This window comes from Lagenorhynchus albirostris, chromosome 13 (genome assembly GCF_949774975.1).
Source record: "Lagenorhynchus albirostris chromosome 13, mLagAlb1.1, whole genome shotgun sequence".
Classification (NCBI taxonomy): domain Eukaryota; kingdom Metazoa; phylum Chordata; class Mammalia; order Artiodactyla; family Delphinidae; genus Lagenorhynchus; species Lagenorhynchus albirostris.
The window spans coordinates 29,879,869-29,902,347 of record NC_083107.1 but is presented as its reverse complement, the minus strand read 5'-3'; the positions used below and the strand labels follow the sequence as shown (position 1 = coordinate 29,902,347).

The following is a 22,479-nucleotide window of genomic DNA, read 5'->3' as shown; positions in this document are numbered from 1 at the left end:
GGGAAAAACTATTGAAATTGGAGAAAAATCAAAACCAACAATATAATATTGATAAGAGATTCAATAAGAACAAAGTGTCACAAAAAAGTTAAAAGGATGGCAAACATCAGAAAAATGTAAAACAAAAGAAAGCTGGTGTCACTGTTGTAATATTGAAGAAAGATGAATTTAGGGCAAATGTTATTTTTACATTGATAAAGTATTGCTATATACCGAATCTACATTCTCCCAAAATTTCTCCCAAATTTTGTATCCTCCCAAGATTCATAAATTGAAAACCTAATCCCTGATGTGATAGTACTTGGAGGTGGGGGCTTTGAGAGGTGATTAGGTCATGAGGGCAGATGAATGAGATGAGTGCCCTTATTTTAGACTCCAGAGACATCCTTGCCCTTTCTGTAATGTGAGGACACAAAGTGAAGACTGCCGATGGCCGTCTTTGAGCCGGGAAGCAGGCCCTCACCAGACATCGAATCTGTTGGTGCCTTTATCTTGGATTTCCCACCCCGCAGAACTGTGAGAAATAAATTTCTGTTGTTTGTAAGCCACCCAGTTTATGGTATTCTGTTATAGCAGCCCAAATGGACTAGACAATATATTTACATTGACATCTGTCAATAACTCTGATGTACCAAAAACATTGCATTACAATACTCAAAGGCTTTTTGCAATATCAGAAGACATTTAGAGAAACATAATTGTAGTAGGAAATTGTCTCACAACTCTGCTAAGTTGTATAAGTCTTAAAGCTATACAAGACTTTACATTGGATAAATAATAACATCTTTGCTAGCACAAATTAATATCATACATTAGGTTAGTGAGAAAATATTTTTAAATCCCTAAAATAAATAGAAATTGAAAAGGCACATCTTCTGACCTCAAAATAATAAAAGTAGAAATTGATAGCTAAGAATATAAAAATGAAACCAACTCAACCAACTGGAAATTTTAAATACAAAGTTTTGGGGACACAGAGAAACTAAACTATGATTAGAGACTATTTAGATATTAATAATAAGAAGAACCTTAAATGTTATTATCAAATATGAATTTTAAAAATTGATAATTTCAAAAGGTATAAAAATTTAAAAATTCCAAGAAAGTGTTAGAAAAAAATTTTAAAGAGTAAGGAGAAATTTTTACAGACAAAAGCATAAAATAGTTCAAAACAGACATTCAGATAAATACAAGAGCCAGTTCCTTGAAAAAGACAAAAAATTCTTGGAGTATATAACTATAGACCTAGGTTTTAAAAGTTATGTGATTATCCTCTATACCAAAAATTATAAAATGGTACACAATTTAAATTTTGGATGAAAACAGGAGAATTTTTTGGGAAAAAAAACAATTAAAATCGACTAAAGAAGAGGTAGAGACCGTGAGTATAAATATAAATCAGAAGAAATTAAACAAGTTTTTAGAGAACTGCCTGCAAGTAAAGATTAGGTCCAAGAGAATAAATTCTTTCAAACATTCAAGGAACAGATATTTCCTAAGCTATTTTTTTAAATTAATTTTTATTGGAGTATAGTTGATTTACAATGTTGTGTTAGTTTCTGCTGTACAGCAAAGTGAATCAGTTATACATATACACATATCCACTCTTTTTTAGGTTCTTTTCCCATATAGGTCATTACAGAGAATTGAGTAGAGTTCCCTGTGCTATACAGTAGGTTCTTATTCGTTATCTATTTTATATATAGTAGTATGTATATGTCAATCCCCAAATCCCAATTTACCCTTCCCCCCAAGATATTTAATTTGGTCCAAAGCTTTCTAAAATCATTTTCTATATAACTATTACAAAACACCAAAAAAGATAGCCTCCAAAAAAGAAACTGTAGGCAGTTAATACTTATGAATCAATAATAAAAAATCCTAAATAAAGTATTAGCAAATAGACTCTACATAATACATATCAAAATAAAAAAGACCACACAGGATTTATTCCAGAAAGGCAAGATTACTTCAATATTAGACATTTATTCATAAAACTCACATTGTAAATCAATTATACTTAAATAAAATAAATAAATTTCATTGCACTTGGGTCAAAACAGTTCATCTTTTGAGGTTTCTCAAAAGATGGTAAAAAGTTATTTCAAGGGACTTCCCCGGTGGTCCAGTGGTTAAGACTCCCCCTTCCAATGCAGGGATCCAGGTTTGATCCCTGGTCGGGGAACTAAGTTCCCGCGTGCTGCGGGGTGTGGCCAAAAATTAAAAAAAAAAAAAAAGGTATTTCAAAAAATTAAATTCTAGGGAGTTCCCTGGTGGTCTAGTGGTTAGGATTTGGTGCTTTCACTGCTGTGGCCCAGGTTTAATCTCTGGTTGGGGAACTCCCGCAAGCCATGTGGTGAGGCCAAAAAATAATACATAAATAAATTAAAATAATTTAAAAAACAACTACATTAAAAAAAATCAATTCTATTTCCTAATAAAAATACTTAATAAACCAAGAATATGATATGCTGTTATAATAAAAAATTTTATCTGAAATCAATAACCAATAGTTCATTATTTAATAGTGAAACACAGAGCAGCTTTTCCCAGAAAAATTCTATGAAATGCTAATGGTATTCCCCTGAAAAGTGTTGACCGGTCAAATAAACCGGGGAAAACTTAAGTTAAATAAAGTTCAACAGGTATTTTAATTTCAGGATCTTTTTAATATGCAAATTTATAGGATGAGTTACTAAGAGGGATACATTATATTCTAAGACACTACTCCCTACTGCCTCCCTACTCCAGTTGTAACATTATCTGCGATCTGAGTATATCATACAACCAGGGAAGTTCTCATGTGGCAAAGTTTCTTTTCCCAGCAAAAAAGTTATTACAAAATTGACTGAACAAGGGTTCAGGGAGTCTTAGAATCAAGGGTCTTAGAATCAAAGAAATACAGTATGTAGCATTTCTCAAACTTATCAGATCATGGAACACTTTTTTCACAGCATACTTATCACTATCTCTTCTTCAAGACAGAGTTGGAAAATGCTATGCTGGAGGAGTTTTTACTATAGTAAAAATGATAGTTTAACTATAGTAAAATGAAAATCTCAGCTGCTAGCTTTACTATTATTCATTGTTGCTCTTGAAGTTGTAGCTAATTTAACAAGAAAAAAAAATGAGATATAAACATTTGATGGGAAACAAAATTATCATTATTTTTCAAGTGATATAATTGATTTCCCAGAAACAACAGGTAAACAACTATCATTGCTACTAGGAAATCATTAAGGAGGGCAATTTGATAGTAATTATATCAAAATCAAGAGCTTTCCATACATTGGCAGTAACAAGTTAAACACATGATAAATATCTTATTCCCAAGAGCAGCCAAAAATATATTTCACAAGAATTTGGCAAAATAATTATAAATTCTAAATTTCTTGGTGACACAGTTCACTGCCCTGACAGTGCTTATAGCCTAGTCAGTGGAAAGACAGGTGAGTGTTGGATGGCTAGGAGTGAAGGCTCTGGAGTCCAAAACTGCCTGGAGTTGAGGACCAGCTCCACCACTTTACTAGCTGTGTAACTCTGGACAGGTTACTGCACCTATCTTCACCTCAGTTTATTCATCTGTAAATGGGGATCACAGAATCTACCTCTGAGTGGGCTGATGAGCATTCAGTGGATTAATCTAGGTAAAGAACTTAAAATAACAGCTGGTACAGAGTAGGTGCTCATTAAGTGCTACTTGTTATAGTTGTCATTATTATTATTAAATTATTATACCCAAGTTAAAAATAGACAAAGAAAAAGCAATTCATCAAATACAAATGACTAATATGAAAATTTACTCTCATTAACATTTGAGGGTAATGCAAATTAAAAGAATGATAGAACATTTTTTGGCTATCAAATCAATAAAGATTAAAAAAAGAAACTCTTGGGGACTTCCCTGGTGATGCAGTGGTTAAGAATCCGCCTGCCAATGCAAGGGACATGGGTTCGATCCCTGGTCCGGGAAGATCCCACATGCCACAGAGCAACTAAGCCCGTGCACCACAACTACTGAGCCCACATGCCACAACTACTGAAGCCCGCGCACCTAGAGCCCATGCTCCACAACAAGAGAAGTCACTGCAATGATAAGCCCATGCACCGCAATGAAGGGTAGCCCCCTGCAATGAAGAATAGCCCCCTGCTTGCCACAACTAGAGAAAGCACATGGGCAGCAATGAAGACCCAACACAGACAAAAGTAAAAAATAAAAAAATAAAAAAGAGAAACTCTTTCATGCATGGCTAGCAGGAGTAAACTGCAGAAATATTACAATCTTTCTGGAGGGCAGTCAAACAATCAAAAGTCCTAAAAATGTACATAATCTTTGACCCTCCAGTTTAACTTTTAAGAATTTACCCGAAAGAATATCCTAAATAAATTAGGAAATAATTAAGGCTATAAAAGGTTTGTCTAAAAGGAAGTTAATTATAAAAGGAAGCATTGTTCATAATAGCAAAAAGTTTGAAACAACTTAAATTCAGGATTGACTAGAGTGAGATAACTTAATGAATGAATTTTATGAAACTGTTTAAAAATGTTGTATTCACAATAGCCAAAAGGTTGAAGCAATCCAAGTATCCAAACAGATGAATGGATACACAAAATGTAGTAGATACGTATAATGAAATATTGTTCAGCCTTAGAAAGGAAAGAAAATTTGTCACATGCTACAACGTGGATGAACCTTGAAGAGATTATGCTAAGTGAAATAAGCCAGTCACAAAAGGACAAAGACTGTATGATTCTAATTTGAGTCGTCAAATTCATACAGACAGAAAATAGAATGGCAACCAGGTCTGGGGGGAGGTAGGAATGCAGAGTTAGTATTTGATGGGTAGTTTCAGTTGAGAAAGATGAAAAAGTTCTGGAGATGGATGGTGGTGATGGTTGCACAACAATGCAAAAGTACTTAATGCCAGAAAACCTTATGCTTAAAAATGGTTAAAATGTTAAGTTTTATATTACATGTTTTATAATAATAAAAAAAGTTTAAAAAATAATGTTGAAGACAGACATGGAAAGCTGTTCATGGTATATTTTTAAGTGAAAAAAGCTGCTAAGATATGATCCCATGTTTTAGAAACTTTTTCTTTTCTTTTCTTTTTTAAATTTATTTGTTTGTTTTTAGTTTTGGCTGCGTTGGGTCTTTGTTGCTGTGCATAGGCTTTCTCTAGTTGCGGTGAGTGGGGGCTACTCTTCGTTGCGGTGCGCAGGCTTCTCATTGCAGTAGCTTCTCTTGTTGCAGAGCACGGGCTCTAGGCACGCAGGCTTCAGCAGTTGTGGCACGTGGGCTCAGCAGTTGTGGCTTGCGGGCTCTAGAGTGCAGGCTCAGTAGTTGTGGTGCACGGGCTCAGTTGCTCTGCGGCATGTGGGATCTTCCCGGGCCAGGGCTCAATCCCGTGTCCCTTGCATTGGCAGGCAGATTCTTAACCACTGCGCCACCAGGAAAGCCCCTAGAAACCCTTTTCATGCACAGAAAAAAAAGTCTGAAAGGGTATACACCAAAATCTTAATGATGATGTCATCTATAGTGGGTGGGATTACAGGTGGTTTTTATTTTTCTCCTCCTTTATGCTCTATGATGAAACCTATGATTTCTGTATAATGAACAGGTATTACTTCTCTAATTTTATTTTTTTTAAAATAAATTTATTTATTTTTGGCTGTGTTGGGTCTTCGTTGCTGTGCATGGGCTTTCTCTAGTTGCGGCGAGCGGGGGCTACTCTTCATTGCTGCGCGTGGGCTTCTCATAGCGGTGGCTTCTCTTGTTGCGGAGCACGGGCTCTAGGTGTGCAGGCTTCAGTAGTTGTGGCACATGGCCTCAATAGTTGTGGTTTGCGGGTTCTAGAGCTCAGGCTCAGTAGTTGTGGTGCATGGGCTTAGCTGCTCTGTGGCATGTGGCATCTTCCAGGCCAGGGCTTGAACCCATGTCCCTTGCATTGGCAGGCAGATTCTTAACCACTGTGCCACCAGGGAAGCCCTCTAATTTTATTTTTAAAGTACTGGCTCAGATGAAACAAAACAACTTATCCCATGACTGCCTTTACAAAATGCGTGAATGTGTCTTCTTTGTTCAAGGTCAAGCCCCAAAGTTGAGGACAGCGTAATACACACAGGTGACCCTCAAAGGAAGGTGTGCTATTGAAACCACCAATTTACTTACCAACTTTGAGAAAAGTTTTTAGTTCCAAGGGTCGCAGCACTGGTTGCTTTTCTATACGACCATAGGTTTCTGCTATGCTCTCTACTTCTACTTTAGGGCATTTAAACAGCTCATAAGTCCCATCCCGGTTCTGGATAAAACTCCGGGTGATTTCCAAAGGCATCTGCATATGGAGACAATAGCAAGAAAGGTGAGAAAGGAAAAACTTTCAAAGTAGACAAACATTGGATGACAACAGATTTTATTCATTCTTTTCTAAGTACACTCAAATTAACTAAAATTTCCCCTTGTATTTTCAAGTAAATTTTTTCAACAGTTCTGCCTTTCCTTTTCTCTCTGTAACTTTCATTTGAACCCTTACCAAACCATACTGAACTGAACGCCTAATACCTTCATGGCTACCTGACTGCTACTGGCACAGACCTGCTCTAAAATCAGTTTTATTCCCTCCCCTACTGCTCTGCTGGCAGCAATCTTCTCCTAAAAACCCTACCAACAGCACCTATAGCTGACCTCACATCCTGTGTGCTTCCACCATCCTTGAGACTAAGCCAGAGCTTGAACTGAATTTTGCCTTTGCCACTAAACAGCAGGCTGAGCTTCTCATAGCCTGTTTCTCGTCTGCAAAATACTGTTAATACCAGTGCATGGTTGTGAGATTGAATGGGGTGATACAGGTAAGTAACGTGCAACACAGAAGCTCCACGACTTGACTTTGCTCTGGGGCTGCTGCAGTGCCTCCCTGAACCCCGCCCTTTTCAGGCTAGAAGCTGTTTCTGCGACATCGTCCATTTAAAGAAGTTCCTCAAGTGTCTTTAGTGCGAACATAGGCCTTTCCTAAAGTTCCCATGTAAGTTCTATAGTTACCAAGCAATTTATTTTTCTGAACATAACAGTGCCTTGCAATTCAGCTAATCTTAATGTATTAAATCACACGATGCTGAGTCTTCCACACTATTCCGTTATCATAGGAAGGGAAAATCCTCACATTTTTAGGATCTGCTTGAAAAAAATGTCTAATATTGCCCCTGTGAGAAAGGACACAAACTACTTAAGAATCATTTCTCTAGTGAGAGCTAAATTGCAGTTTGGAGAGGAACGCTGAATTGTGCTGGACCCACGGACTTCACAAATAGTATATCATCTCAAATTATATACATACTTTCTAGCTGCTTGCCAGTTAACCTAGGGCTCACCATGGCTAGTAGGGGATCATTATTTAATTTACAAGAAAGAGCATCCCTGTTTTCTGATCCCAAAGGCAAAGAAAAAAGGATACTCCAATTTAAGATACATCCTCAAGCTACAGGGAATACCTATTAAAATCAGAGTTGGAACAATAAAGTCATGAATATTTCTGAATAATCTCTTGGTATGAAAAAAAGGAATTCTCTTTGGTGTCCATGACTCAAGGAGCTGGTACAAACATACTTCCCGCACTTGCTTCCCTCTCTTCCCCTCTCTGCCCTCCCACTATTGTAGAAATAAACTCTTACCTCTGGGGTATCTAAGATTTGTTTAACTTGCAGGATATTCGTGATATGCCAGGTATACTTGGAAAAGGTTCCCAGTGGCAAAGCATCTTTGCGAACAAAAGCTTCAAGGTAAAAAGGGGGTAAAATTAGACTATCGAAAAATAACATGCTCTTTCACTGAATTTGTTATCCAGTTTCTGGAGAGTTCAGTGAAGTGATATTCCTGCCTTATAGAATCTCAGTCCTCTAAAAAAGGTATTTTATACACACACACACACACACACACACACACACACACACACACACACACACACACGTTTTGGGTTGGCCAAAAGGTTTGTTCGTGTTTTTCCATAAGATGGCTCTAGTATTGCTTGGTGGTCTTTTTTTTTGCGGTACGCGGGCCTCTCACCGCTGCAGCCTCTCCCTTTGCGGAGCACAGGCTCCGGACACGCAGGCTCAGCAGCCATGGCCCACGGGCCCAGCCGCTTTGCGGCACGTGGGATCCTCCCAGACTGGGGCATGAACCCGCGTCCCCTGCATTGGCAGGCGGACTCTCAACCACTGCGCCACCAGGGAAGCCCTACTTAGTGGTCTTTAACTTCATTTGAAACAATCTTGTTAGATTGTATTGTGACAACTGTCCTATCAGTTGCATTTAAAAAAAAAAAAACTTATCAAAATTGGTGAATTTCTGTGTATCCATTTTAATACTGAAGATGGAAGAAAAAAAGCAACATTTTCCTTATGTTATGCTTTATTATTTCAAGAAAGGTAAACATGCAACTGAAACACAAAAAAAGATTTGTGCAGTATATGGAGAAGGTGCTGTGACTGATTGAATGTGTCAGGAGTGATTTGTGGAGTCCTGCGCTGGAGATCTCTTGCTGGACGATGCTCCACAGTTGGGTAGACCAGTTGAAGTTGATAGCGATCAAATCGAGACATTAATTGAGAACAATCAACATTATACCACGCGGGAGATAGTCGACATACTCAAAATATCTAAATGGGGGCTTCCCTGGTGGCGCAGTGGTTGAGAGTCTGCCTGCCAATGCAGGGGACACGGGTTCGAGCCCTGGTCTGGGAAGATCCCACATGCCGTGGAGCAACTAGCCCCGTGAGCCACAATTACTGAGCCTGCGCGTCTGGAGCCTGTGCTCCGCAACAGGAGAGGCCGCGATAGTGAGAGGCCCGCGCACCGCGATGAGGCGTGGCCCCCACTTGCCGCAACTGGAGAAAGCCCACGCACATAAAAGAAGACCCAACACAGCAAAAATAAATAAATTAAAAAAAATATATATCTAAATGAAGCGTTGAAAATCATTTGCAGCAGCTTGGTTATGTTAATTGCTTTGATGTTTGGGTTCCACGTAAGTTAAGTGAAAAAAACCTTCTTGACTGTATTTCCTCATGCAGTTCTCTACTGAAACGTAATGAAAATGTTCTGTTTTTAAAACAAATTGTGATGGGTGATGAGAAGTGGGTACTGTACAATAATGTGGAACGGAAGAGATCATGGGGCAAGTGAAATGAACCACCACCAACGACACCAAAGTCCGGTCTTCATCCAAAGAAGGTGACGTTGTGTATGTGATGGAATTGGAAGGGAGTCCTCTATTATGAACTCCTTCTGGAAAACCAGACGATTAATTCCAACAAGTACTGCTCCCAATTAGACCAACTGAAAGCAGCACTCAGTGAAAAGTGTCTGGAATTAGTCAACAGAAAACGCTTCATCTTCCATCAGAATAACGCAAGACCGCATGTTTCTTTGATGACCAGGCAAAAACTGTTAGAGCTTGGCTGGGAAGTTCTGACTCATCTGCCGTATTCACCAGACATTGCACCTTCGGATTTCCATTTATTTCGGTCTTTACAGAATTCTCTTAATGGAAAAAATTTCAATTCCCTGGAAGACTGTAAAAGACACCTAGAACAGTTCTTTGCTCAAAAAGATAAAAAGTTTTGGGAAGATGTGGGATTATGAAGTTGCCTGAAAAATGGCAGAAGGTAGTGGAACAAAAGGGTGAATATGTTGTTCAATAAAGTTCTTGGTGAAAATGAAAAATGTGTCTTTTATTTTTATTTTAAAAACGAAGGAACTTTTTGGCCAACCCAATATATATATTTTTTGTCCGTGCCGCGCAGCTTGAGGGATCTTAGTTACCCCACCAGGGATCGAACCTAGCCCCGGCAGTGAAAGTGCTGAGTCCTAACCACTGGACCGCCAGGGTATTCCCTAAAAAAGGAATTCTAGAAGCAAATCTATAATAGAGTTTTGGCAGAAATGTGATGAATCAAATGATAAGGATTTCTGCTATAAAAAGTCTCTGATGCTTCTTTTGAGATACTACTGATTTTTGACATCTTGGCAACTTGTTTGTTTGGTAAGTCTACACACAGAGGACTCTATTATAAAACAGCCTCTTACAACTTTAGATAAGTCAGAGGTCAAATCATAGTCCTTAAAATAACTACATAGAGTTTAAGCCTGCTCACGTGGTTGCCAATCTACTGCCCTGCCTCCCAGATTATAAAGGGGTTCCACTGAAGGACCCAAAAAGATCTAAGCAATGGGTTAAAATTAATGTATTAGGCCTAAAATCGTTTGTTTTTGTTTTTGTTTTGGCTGCACTACTTAGCATGCGGGATCTTAGTTCCCCGACCAGGGATCGAACCCATGCCCCTTCAGTGGAAGTGTGGAGTCCTAACCACTGGACTGCTAGGAAATTCCAGGCCTAAAGTTTAAACTGGAAGCATCAACACTGTCTCAAGGGACTTCCCTGGTGGCACAGTGGTTGAGAATCCGCCTGCCAACGTAGGGGACACGGGGTTGAGCCCTGGTCCGGGAAGATCTCACATGCTGCAGAGCAACTAAGCCCGTGCACCACAACTACTGAGCCTGTGCTCTAGACCCTGTGAGCCACAACTATTGAGCCCACGTGCCACAACTAATGAAGCCCACGTGCCTAGAGCCCATGCTCGGCAACAAAAGAAGCCACCAGCCCCTGCTCGCCGCAACTAGAGAAAGCCCGTGTGCAGCAACGAAGACCCAACATAGTCAAAAAAAAAAAAAAAAGATAAATTTATTTAAAAAAAAATTCTGTCTCAAAAGTCAGATAGATAAGGTGTAAAGACAGAGATTTTTATGGCCCTAAACAGAGAGATTCACAGCTTGTACTATTAAAAGACAGAATTAAACATCAGTCCTGGGAATTCCCTGGAGGTTCCGTGGTTAGGTCTCTGAGCTTCCACTGCAGGGGCACAGGTTCGATCCCTGGTCAAAAACTAAGATCCCGCATGCTGAATGGCTCAGCCAAAAAACAAACAAACAGAAACACTTCAGTCCCTATTACATCATCAAATAAAAATTTACTGAAGAAATAGCTCTGATTTCTAGCTGTAGTTACTCTTGGGCTATTTGTCCCTGAGCAATCTTTTCCTTCTCCTTTTCTCTCCCTTATTTCCTTATACTACCAAATAAGTATCTTGAGATCTCTAGTAGAAAGATATTATATAAAACCAAGAAATAAGTATCAGAATACTGTAATTATAAAATGTTCCAAGCCTGAGAATCACTCTAAAAATAAAATCTCCCTTCATCATAAATGGGGAATCATGAAAAACAAGTTTTAGTTTTTGACACATACTGTAATATGCTTCCAAGAAGCCAGCCCAAACAACAATTGGAGACTGCAATGCTTTTGTTGAAATTGGTTCATATCTAGAAAATATCCAACTTCTTGGTGGGCACCTTCATTGTGCTTCATCGGTGATTCTTTTACCAACATTGTGCTTTAGGAATCTTTCCATCAACTCTTACTAGCATGGGGCCTTTGAAGAGTGTGATCATTATTCTAAGAGCTGATGGGCTAAGGCTTCATGCTCTGAGCATGTAACGAGAAGTCCTAATCATGAAAATTCCACACAATTTTTCAAAACATTATTCTCTAAGGTCAAGACATTGATTGCTATTCCTGAGGAAAAATCCCATACCTGTGGTAGAGTTGGGAAGCCGTTTTTTTGCACTTCCTATGGATATTCTCTGCTGCAGGGCATCAAAAAAGGACTGAGGAATGTGGAACACCAGTGGCTCTGGTTTGCCTATAGGAAATAAGAAGAAGCTCATTTAAAGAAACTCAGTGGGCTTTCTGGTATGTAGGGGAAGGTGGAAGAAATGGAATTGATGGGTAGTAATAACTAAAGATACCACTGAGATTTCTTTTTTTTTTTTTCTTTTTTTTTCTTTTTTTTTGCGGTACGCGGACCTCTCACTGTTGTGGCCTCTCCCGTTGCGCAGTACAGGCTCCAGACGCGCAGGCTCAGCTGCCATGTCTCACGGGCCCAGCCGCTCCGCGGCACGTGGGATCCTCCCAGACCGGGGCACGAACCCGCGTCCCCTGCATCGGCAGGTGGACTCAACCACTGCGCCACCAGGGAAGCCCTGAGATTTCTTTATACCGAGGCAAAAAGAAGGCTTTGATTGACCTTTATGAGTCAAGCACTGTCGCCTGCCCTACTCTTGATCCCTTGCAATTATAACAAATACAGCACACTCTTGTTATCTACCAAAGATAACTTTTCAAATCCCTAATTTTGTAAACACTGCCACAGCACAGACTTCTCCCTTTAAAGAGGACATGAAATGAGATGAGAACATTGAGGCTGAGATGAGAAGGTAAACTTGATTCACTGCTGCTCACTATCCCAGGCACCTGCTGTTTGCATTCATTTTCTCAGATGGTCAGGACTGCCAATGCCAGAGACTGCAAAGTTAGGACACTTTATCCAATAAGCATCAGTCTCCTCTCTGATGTGAAGACAGGCAAACTGTTTGAAAATACGTAACAAATCTCTTTTAAAAAGTTGCAAGACACTAGGTCAACAGAAAGAGTATTCAGGGGAGAGGGTGAAAGAGTTCAGTTTTCCTTAAAAACTCTGCCCAAGAAGCAGGCTCCAACAGAGGGAAAACATCCAGAACCACATGGCTTAACATGTAACTTCCACCTGCGTGTAGAAGGTGTAGTTCTTAAAGACAGTTCACTTGCCTTTCTGAAATAAAGATCAAGCCAAGAAAAATGAAAATGAAAGGCTTTCTAGAATTCCATATTAAGGTTTTACATTCTATCAATTGATTTTACCTACTTAATTGAATGCAGAATGCCAATGACAAAACCGTCACTGCTTTTGAGCCACTAAAATTTTTTTTTGAATTTTTATTTATTTAATTTTGACTGCATCGGGTCTTAGTTGCGGCGCACGGGCTCTTCATTGTGGTGTGCAGGCTTCTCTCTAGTTGTGACGTGCGGGTTTTCTCTCTCTAGTTGTGGTGCATGGGTTCCAGAGCACGTGGGATCTGTAGTTGTGGCGCCTGGGATCCAGAGCGTGTGGGCTCTCTAGTTGAGGGGCTCGGGCCTTAGTTGCCTCATGGCATGTGGGCTCTTAGTTTCCCGACCAGGGATCGAACCAGCATCCCCTGCATTGGAAGGCAGATTCTTTACCACTGGACTACCAGGGAAGTCCCAAGCCACTAAAATATTAATATCGGGGCAGTTTAGAGAAGTCACTACAGAAAGGTTTTTAAAATCTTTCATCTTGAAATTAGATTATGGGCTATCTGCAGAGATCATTACAACTCTAAAACTACTAACTTACCACAACTCAGCTGATGGGATGCTAGGGTTTAGGTAAATTAATCTTGAAAAGCCCTTGTAAAAGACACAGAATCACAGTCCAGGAGAGAGCTGATGGTGACTTTGACAAAGGTGGTGGTAATGGAGATGGTGAGAGGGGGTGTTACAAGGAATGGGATGAAAAAGGACCACAGTTTATAGCTTACATTATTGTCAATATTCTATTTTAAGTTCTGGGAGGTGGGTTAGTAGGTATTTATTATATTATTTAAAACAATATATAAATAAATTTTGAAAAGAAAAGAAAAACATAGACTTTCTCTTTAACCTTCCCTAGCTTATTTTGTTTTTCTAAAAAGTAACTTCTGAAGTTTTATTTATTTTGAATTAATATAAATAAAACTAAGCATGTATTTCAACACCTCCATTCTTGTCCCTTTATTCACCACGAAGCCACAACTGATCTAATCCTTCAAAACTCATGTCCTCCTACTGAGTGTCTGCTGTTGGGCTACTATTCAGTTTGGGGTGCTTTATTTTTAAAATGATATTCATAAACTTCAACATATTCAGCAAAGAACATCAAAATGATGTGAGGTTTGTAAATATGCCACGAGGAGTGTTTGAAGACCTGAGATGTATCACTTGGAAAACAGAAGACCTGTCAGGCGGAGCAAAGGGTGTGTGCAGGGGCGGGGACTGTTATTTGAAAACAGGAACAGACTTATTCCGTGTGACTAGAGCACAGAACTAGAACCAACAGGAAGTATTATCAGCAAACATTTCCACTTAGTATGAGGAAGACCTTCCTCATAGTTCTCACTGTCTAACAATGTCATGAACTGCCTCCAAAAGCAGTGAGCTGCTCATCACTGCACAAAGCCTGGAAAACCATCCATCAGGGATGCTTTTAAGGCAATGGGCAAGGCTTGGGTGGATGGTCCGCCTCTGAAACTGCTGAGGTTCTATGAGGCTATCACGATCAACCCAAAGCCAGCTTGTGTTCTCCAATCTTCCTTAGCATGTCTGTGTAATTTTATATGACTGTCAGTCTCACAGGCTTAGATTTTTTCTAAACTATTTCCTCCCTTGCTTTAAGTGTGAGGACTAGAATGATCTTCTAAGGCTTTGGTATCTCCCTGACCAAATACACACCCATGCATACCCCAAGACCAAGGCTCTCTACCTTTACTTATTATTTGCTGTGGTTTTTCTCTTCCATCTCTAAATTCATTTTGCTGTTCCTGCATTTTGATTATGTGATTATTCCTTTATTTCATTTAGATTTCTACTCTCTTGCGGCCCAGTGCACTCTAGACTAAAGCCCAATTACTTTTTCTATCAAAACAGAGTAGAACTATAACACAATTACTTTAATTTCTCCTACTTTCAGCAATAGCCCAGTTGGATGACCAATACTTACCATCAAACTGATAGTGCATGGTTTGATGGATGCGTTCTGTGACACTGGCCAGCCAGTCTTGGAAGGATAAGGTCACTTGTGCCTCATCTAACAGCTGACTACAGCCTAGGGAAAAACAAAACAAAACTCTTCATTAACGTTTTTCTTACAGAACTTAACAGTTAATTGAAGTTTGAAAAAGCTAAGGAGTTTATACATAAAAGAGGAACAAGCTGAAATTCAAAGAAAGTAGATACAATAAATGAAATGGAATATTGCAGGATTCTTTTAAAGAATACAACTAGAAAAAAAAAGGAATAGAAAGCTCTGAGAGACTAATGGGTTTAAGATTATTAACCACAAAAAATTTGCAGCCTTTCAACATCAAACTGCAAATTGAAGAATGGCCTTGTATAATGGCTGTTTTAGAGCCATTAATTGGCCCTATTCCTGATGAATATGTCTATATACCCAATGACCTACCATTCTATTCTATTTCTTCTCCTGAAATGTTTTCATATGACTGAAGTATATATCCCCTTTTATTATTATTATTTTTAAAATAAATTTATTTATTTTATTTTTGGCTGCGTTGGGTCTTTGTTGTGGTGCGCAGGCTTCTCATTGCGGGGGCCTCTCTTGTTGCGGAGCACAGGCGCTAGGCGCACAGGCTTTAGTAGTTGTGGCTCACAGGCTCTAGAGCGCAGCCTCAGTAGTTGTGGCACACAAGCTTAGTTGCTCCGCGGCATGTGGGATCTTCCCAGACCAGGGCTCAAACCCGTGTCCCCTGCATTGGCAGGCGGATTTTTAACTACTGTGCCATCAGGGAAGCCCTATCCCTTTTTATAAAGAGCTAATGATGCCAAAACTACTATTCATTTAAGTTACAATTCTCATAAATAAATGCATATAGTGCTAATTTGGATTAAAAGCTATTTTCTTTTTTCTTTGCACCAAAGTGATAAAAATTTGTTTAAAATCTTCTACCAGATACTTTTTTTTTTTTTTTGCGGTATGCGGGCCTCTCACTGTTGTGGCCTCTCCCGCTGCGGAGCACAGGCTCCGGACGCGCAGGCTCAGCGGCCATGGCTCACGGGCCCAGCTGCTCTGCAGCATGTGGGATCCTCCCGGACCGGGGCACGAACCCGCGTCCTCTGCATCGGCAGGCGGACTCTCAACCACTGCGCCACCAGGGAAGCTCTACCAGATACTTTTGATTTGTTTACTTCCTGACCTTCCAAAAACATTTATTCTTGAATTGTGTAAGTTCTTAATTAATTAATTAATTAAGATTTGGTCTTGTATTGTTTGCTATTTATGTATCGGTCTTGCCTTCAAAACCAGAGTATGAGGGCAGGGATGATGTCTAATTTTTAAACACCCAGCCATATTATATGAAAGTTAAGAAAATGTCGACCTCCAAACATACAAGCTTAACTATTCTGAGTAGAAAATTGACATATATAAATTTATAAGTTATATTCAAATTAAGTCATTCTATCTCTTAAATGTTACTGCTTTTAGGTGTTTTCAAAGTTCACTAACTTTGGAGAACAGACTATATTTGTCTTTCTCAACAAATATTTATCAGTATAATTGTAAGATATGTTTCTTCTTCAATTTGGAACCCCTATACCAAATTGCATATGGGTAATCAGCAACAAAAGGAAAATATTTTACAAAATACGTGCTGCCAAAACATGTCAGTAATTTTTGTTGCATTTGTTATTTAAAGACAATTTGGGGCGGGGGGGGGGCTTCCCTTGTGGCGCAGTGGTTAAGAATCCGCCTGCCAATGCAGGGGACACAGGTTCCAGCCCTGGTCCGGGAAGATCCCACATGCCGCGGAGCAGCTAAGCCCGTGCGCCACAACTCCTGAAGCCCGTGCGCCTAGAGCCTGTGCTCTGCAACAAGAGAAGCCACCGCAATGAGAAGCTCGCGCACCAAAATGAAGAGTAGCCCCGCTCGCCGCAACTAGAGAAAGCCTGTGTGCAGCAACGAAGACCTAATACAGCCAAAAAAATAAATAAATAAATAAAAACAATTGGGGGACTTCCCTGGTGGTCCAGTGGTAAAGAAATCACCTTACAATGGAGCGGACGCAGGTTTGGTCCCTGGTTGGGGAACTAAGATACCCCATGCCACGGGGCAACTAAAACCAGGTGCCACAACTACTGACTTCGCTAGCGTCAACTAGGGAGCCCGTGTGCCGCAAACTACAGAGCCCATGCATTCTGGAACCTACATGCCACAACTACAGAGCCCACGCGCCCTGGAGCCTGTGCGCCACAGCTAGAGAGAAGCCTGCACACCACAACGAAGAGCCCGCGCGCTGCCACGAAAGATCCGCACACCTCAACGAAGATCCCAGGTCCGCAACTAAGACCCGATGCAGCCAAAAATAAATAAAATAAATAAGTAAATCTTAAAAAAAAAAAGACAATTTGGTTTTGAGACTGATTTGAGACCAGTGGGACTGACAGCACGGATCTTAGCCTCAGTGCCTGCTAGTATTTATCTAGGGGACAATATGAAGCATTTCTTTTGATTATATTGCTTTGGGCATCATTTTTTTTTTTTTTTTTTTGTCACCCTGCTCAGCCTGTGGGATCTGACCAGGGATCCAACCCATGCCCCTTGCATTGGTAGCGCAGAGTCTTAAGCACTGGACCACCAGAGAAGTCCCCTCTTTGGGCTTCTTCAGGATGATTTTCCAACTCTTTAGCCTATCCTGGGGAAGAGAAACTTACCCTGCCTTTTTAATGAAGAAGCAACCACAGGCTTTTTCAGGCCACTTTTCCTTAGATTACTGCTCACTGCATCTTGAGGCAGCAGTGAACTGTTCGTCTGTGCACCTAAACCACAAATCGTTATAGTGTTTAATAAAATGTCTGCAGAATATAAATCGATTCAATATTAATTTCTGAAGTCTAAAACATATAAAAAGTCTTTGCTAATTTCTAAGTTAGCTTCAGTTTCTAGAAAGAATTAGCATTAGCCTTTATACATAACATTTTAAATGTCTCGCACTCTTTACAGGAAGTTGGTGGGGGGACTAGAAGTGAAAGGAAGAAAAAACTTCACCCTTTGTTCCCACCTTTCAGACAATCGCTATTAATTTTCTGGTGAACTACTGTCCACTTTCTTTTTTGTAAATAGTTTATTTTGCTGGTTTTGTGCTTTAAGTAGCTCTAAATATACTGGGATTGCCAGATTTAGCAAAAAAAATTTTTTTGAACTTCAAACAAACAAATAATTTTTTAGTATAAATATGTTGCAAAGATTGCATGGGAAGTACTTACACCAAAAAATTATTCACTGTTTATCTGAAATTCAAATTGAACTGAGCATTATGTACTCTATCTGGCTACCCGAGTGAGTAACATTTCTCCAAGCTCTTCAGAGTCATTTTTCATGGCTGCCTGGTATTCTATCAAGTGGTTTATCACGGGTCATTTAACTATCCCCAGTGGCTGGCCCTTAGTTGTTTCTAATTTTTCAATATTATAAATAACTACACAATAGGCATCTCTGGACAAAATGCTTTTCCTGTACAAAGGATTATTTCCTTAAAAAAAGATTATTTAGAAGTGGGATTACTGAGTTAGAGGGTAAAAAAAAATTTTTTTTAATTTCAAATTTTCCTGGGAAAGACCCATAATCAAACATTTAACCACGATCTCTGCTCTTTATTGCTGCCAGAATTACCCCTCAAAAACACAGAAATAACCATGTCGCTTCGTTTCTCCAGCTTCCCAGCACCTGAATGCCTGTGCCTGACCATCTGACCCACCTGCAGCAATACTCCCTCTATGGGTAGGAACATTTTTTAAGGTTCTTAACAGATACTACAAATGATTAAAGCAACTTACACTACACTAGCCATGCTGAAGAACACTGATTTTACCTTTGCCTGTGGTCTCATCGCTTAAATATCTTTGCTGATTTGGTATCCCGAAGTATCCTGTTTTAACTCTGCATTTATAAAATGCTTGCATTTCTCTCTTCACTAGTATATTTGGAGTTTGGTCCTCAGGTGCGGACTGGTAATATTTTCCTTTTGTTTACAGCCTAGGTCGTTTTATTAAATTATTTTTTAAAAGATTTATTTATTTGGTTGCGCTGGGTCTTAGTTGTGGCATGTGGGATCTTCGTTGCCACGTGTGGGATCTTTAGCTGTGGCATGCTAATTCTTAGTTGAGGCATGTGGGATCTAGTTCCCTGACCAGGGATCGAACTCAGGGCCCCTGCATTGAGAGCGTGGAGCCTTAGCCACTGGACCGCCAGGGAAGTCCCTAGAGCCTAGGTCTTTTAACACTTACCGACTAGGACACTTCAGCATTTTCATACTGATTTATATGAGTCTTTAACTGACACTGATACATTTGAATTTAAAAAGAAAAAAGATACATACATGGAGCCACCTGCTGAAGATGCAGATAACAAACTATATTGCTAAACTATCGTGGAAAATATAATTAACTACTGTCACAAATTTAAAAACATATATCTATTGATGAAAATTTCATAACACTGTCCTAAGGCAGAGTAAGGTGTAAGACTAGTCTGATTGATTAAGGGATGAGCAAACTAAACGTGGAGTTTGGTCAGATCTTATACTTGGCCAGTAGAACCGACTCTTAGCTTCACTTGAGAAAGAATCATCAAGGGAGAGTAAAACTTTTTTCAGGAAACAACAACATTATTTCTTATACTTGCTGAGATTCAGTGAAACACATAAAACACAGTAAAACCACCTCTAAAGGTAACACCACCAAACAAACAAACCAAACAGCTTCTCACCAGATACTTCCTCCTTCTTCCTCTTCTTTGGCTTAGAGGCAGTAGACTCACAAGCTGATACTGTTGGTTCTGAGTGGCAACCTAGCTGAGGCACAATAACCTCCTTTAGACCTAAAATATAAGCAAATATCTGAATTATTAATACTACCCAAGAGTAAGTATGGGTCCCTATCTAGAGAAAATTAATTTCTAAAAATCCAATCCCCAAAACAAATTATAGAGTGACTGTCTGCTTTAAAATCCGTTCCTTTAAAGAACTCTCCCAAGCATATGTTTTTGTTCATAGACCATTAATACGATAAAAGGCTCTACAGAGAAATGTAAAACTAAAAAGTTGGGAGCTGCTGCCAACTAAAGATCGTTCAGAAATGAAAATGAAAAGCATCTACAAGATAAAAATGTTAAAAACATAAGATGATGTAGAAACATTTCAAGATCTTTTGAGCAAGGTACTAGTTTTCCCCATCTTCAAAGATAAGAAACAAGCAAGCAAGACAAAATAAAAGGGATTTTGTTTGTTTTTTCTTTGTTTTTACTAACATAGGGCATCTGTGGAGTAAAAAAATCAAAGCAAAGCTAACTGCTAGATTCATTGTTTCAATGAAAATGCACAAGTAGTCTCTTGATCATTAATTTCAACTAACCAACCAACCAAACTTTATGCAAGTATGCTCACTGGGATTAAAAGAAGGAATGCTTTTCATTTGATTTATCTAGCAACTGCTTCTGAAGGTTGCTAGGACAATCTCCAAATGCCATCAGTGGGACACTTTCATTGCCATTTTAGAAAAACAGAGTAACTGTGTCAACGACACCACCTACCGCTGGAATCAAAATTTAGGAAGTCTGAGAATTCCTGAGCCAATGTCTCGTCACTGGCAAAGGCACAGATGCAAGCAAAGAAATGAATGCATCTCTGGACCGCCTCATCCTTGGAGGCATTCGACTTCTGTGATTTCAGAGTCTGGCAGGAGCAGAAGAAACGGCGCTCAGGCAAGCTTTTGGCACTGATTTTCTGCACAAACGATGTATGCAAATACCCCAAACTATGCTTCTGGCTTGCCTTGCATTTCACCACCAAAATGTTTTTAGTAATCCTCTGTACAAGGGGACCTGTGGGTTCCGTGGCCAACTGCCAGATGGTTTGCTTGGTTTCTGGGGAGGCCTGCACTGCATTCAGGACTGAGCTCTTTAGCGTCAGAGGGGTGGCCTCTGCCTGGCAGTTCACGGCCAGCTTGATGTGCTGGCACTGGTTTTCCACAACACCCTGGGTGGCAGCTTTCAAGCATGCGGGGACGTAACACCGTCCAGAGCTCAGCTGAGTGATGAGCGTCCCATCCACTGTCTGGATGGTCGTCTCTGAAACACCTAGCTCCACAAAGCATCGGTAATCAGGGCCCCGGTCTCTTTGCCGCACCGAGTAGACTTGCAGATCAGAGCCTGTTATGATTTTGACAGCTTCAACACTAGGCTGCTTCCGTGCGCCATACCGGAATATGGTTCCACATGTCTTGTTCTTACAGCTCAGTCCCCGGGTTCCATTGTATGTGCCACAGCGGGGACACTTCCTGATTCCCCTCAATGTGGCCTTCCCCAAGTCAGATAAGAAAGCTGGGACCTTTGTCCTTAGAGAGTTTGGTTCCATTTTTCACAGGTCCTAGAAAAGGCAATAAGCCCATCAGCATGAGTATACATGCACACACACACATGAAGTTAAAATCACTTATGATATTTAGTATACAAAGTAAAATGTAAGAAGCTATCCACTATTCTCAAATTGTACCCTCAAAGAGAACATCCACTTAAACCCTCAAGCAAAATAAAAATGGGAGGAGATATGGGGATATATGTATATGTATAGCTGATACACTCTGTTATAAAAGCAGAAACTAACACACCATTGTAAAGCAATTATACTCCAATAAAGTTGTTTAAAAAAAAAAGTGGAGGAAACTTTGCCTTTCACATTTCACATCGCTCTCTCTCTCTCTCTCTCTCTCTACATATATATATATATATATAATTTTTTTTTTTTGGGCCACATCTCATGGCATGCGGAACTTTCCTGACCAGGGATCGAACTTGTGCTGCCCCTGCAGTGGAAGCACGGAGTCTTAACCACTGGACCACCAGGGAAGCCCTCTCTCTCTATTTTTTAAGTCCTAATGTAATAACTGAAGCATTTTTCTAGATTCAATCCTGTTCTATACAACAACCTAGATTAGTTAACCTACAATTTTTTTTTTTTTTTTTTTTTTTAGCCATGCCACGTGTCTTGCGGGGATCCTCAGCGGGGAAAGCGCAGAGTCCTAACCACTGGACCACCAGGGAATTCCCTAGTTAACCTAATCTTTACATGCACAGATGTTTGACTTGAGCAAAGACTGGAGAACGGGAAAGATAAGTTCTTTCCCTTCCACCATTCCCCACAAAACCCGGCCCAATCCTACCTCTATCAGTTGCCCGAGCATCCAGAAAAAGTGTGAGCTGAATTCATAAGACCTAAAAGGTGCTTCATTAGTTTGTGATGATCATATAGGACAGACGAAGACATAATCATGTGCATGGTAAATGACACTGCTTAACTCAAAGTCTTCTGAAGTTTGAGCTCTGTGTTGTAACAGTGCAGACATTCTGCCTTCTCCTTCTCAACCAGCCAATGGCAAAGCTCATGTCCAATGTTCCACAGTCAAAGATTCTCACTGCCCTAAGTGGAGACCTTGGCAGTCTAGAAGTAAAACAGGAAAAAAATATTAAAGTTATACAAAGACAGGATGATTCTTTCCTCCCAGAAAAGGAATCTAAGTCTTTCACAAATACTTGAGAAATATTTGATAGAAATTGTTATAGTTACTTTATACTTTGAATCGCAAGAAGGTAAAACAGTGTTAATGTCATTACACAGAGAGTTGTCAAGAACACCTAGAGCCATGGTATATAATTGGTTGAACACTCATCCCTCCTAATAGTAATGCACTACATTTTTAGAGT

At 39.8% G+C, this 22,479-nt stretch overlaps 1 protein-coding gene across 6 annotated transcripts in view; it reads right to left on the bottom strand.

Moving 5' to 3' along the window:
* C13H2orf42 (chromosome 13 C2orf42 homolog) overlaps positions 1-22,479 on the bottom strand; it is a 42,194-nt gene that overhangs the window by 2,203 nt on the left and 17,512 nt on the right. For 3 of the 6 annotated variants that reach the window (XM_060168694.1, XM_060168693.1, XM_060168692.1), the window contains 8 exons: positions 21,939-22,216; positions 20,311-21,145; positions 19,489-19,599; positions 17,436-17,540; positions 14,707-14,811; positions 11,647-11,754; positions 7,669-7,769; positions 6,173-6,335 (listed from right to left, as the gene is read on the bottom strand). In XM_060168694.1, the coding sequence (XP_060024677.1) occupies positions 6,173-6,335; positions 7,669-7,769; positions 11,647-11,754; positions 14,707-14,811; positions 17,436-17,540; positions 19,489-19,599; positions 20,311-21,133 (1,516 nt within the window). In that variant the 5' untranslated portion in view covers positions 21,134-21,145; positions 21,939-22,216. The remainder of the gene's footprint in view (positions 1-6,172; positions 6,336-7,668; positions 7,770-11,646; positions 11,755-14,706; positions 14,812-17,435; positions 17,541-19,488; positions 19,600-20,310; positions 21,146-21,938; positions 22,217-22,479) is intronic. The other 3 variants (XM_060168695.1, XM_060168696.1, XM_060168697.1) reach the window with 3 other exon arrangements.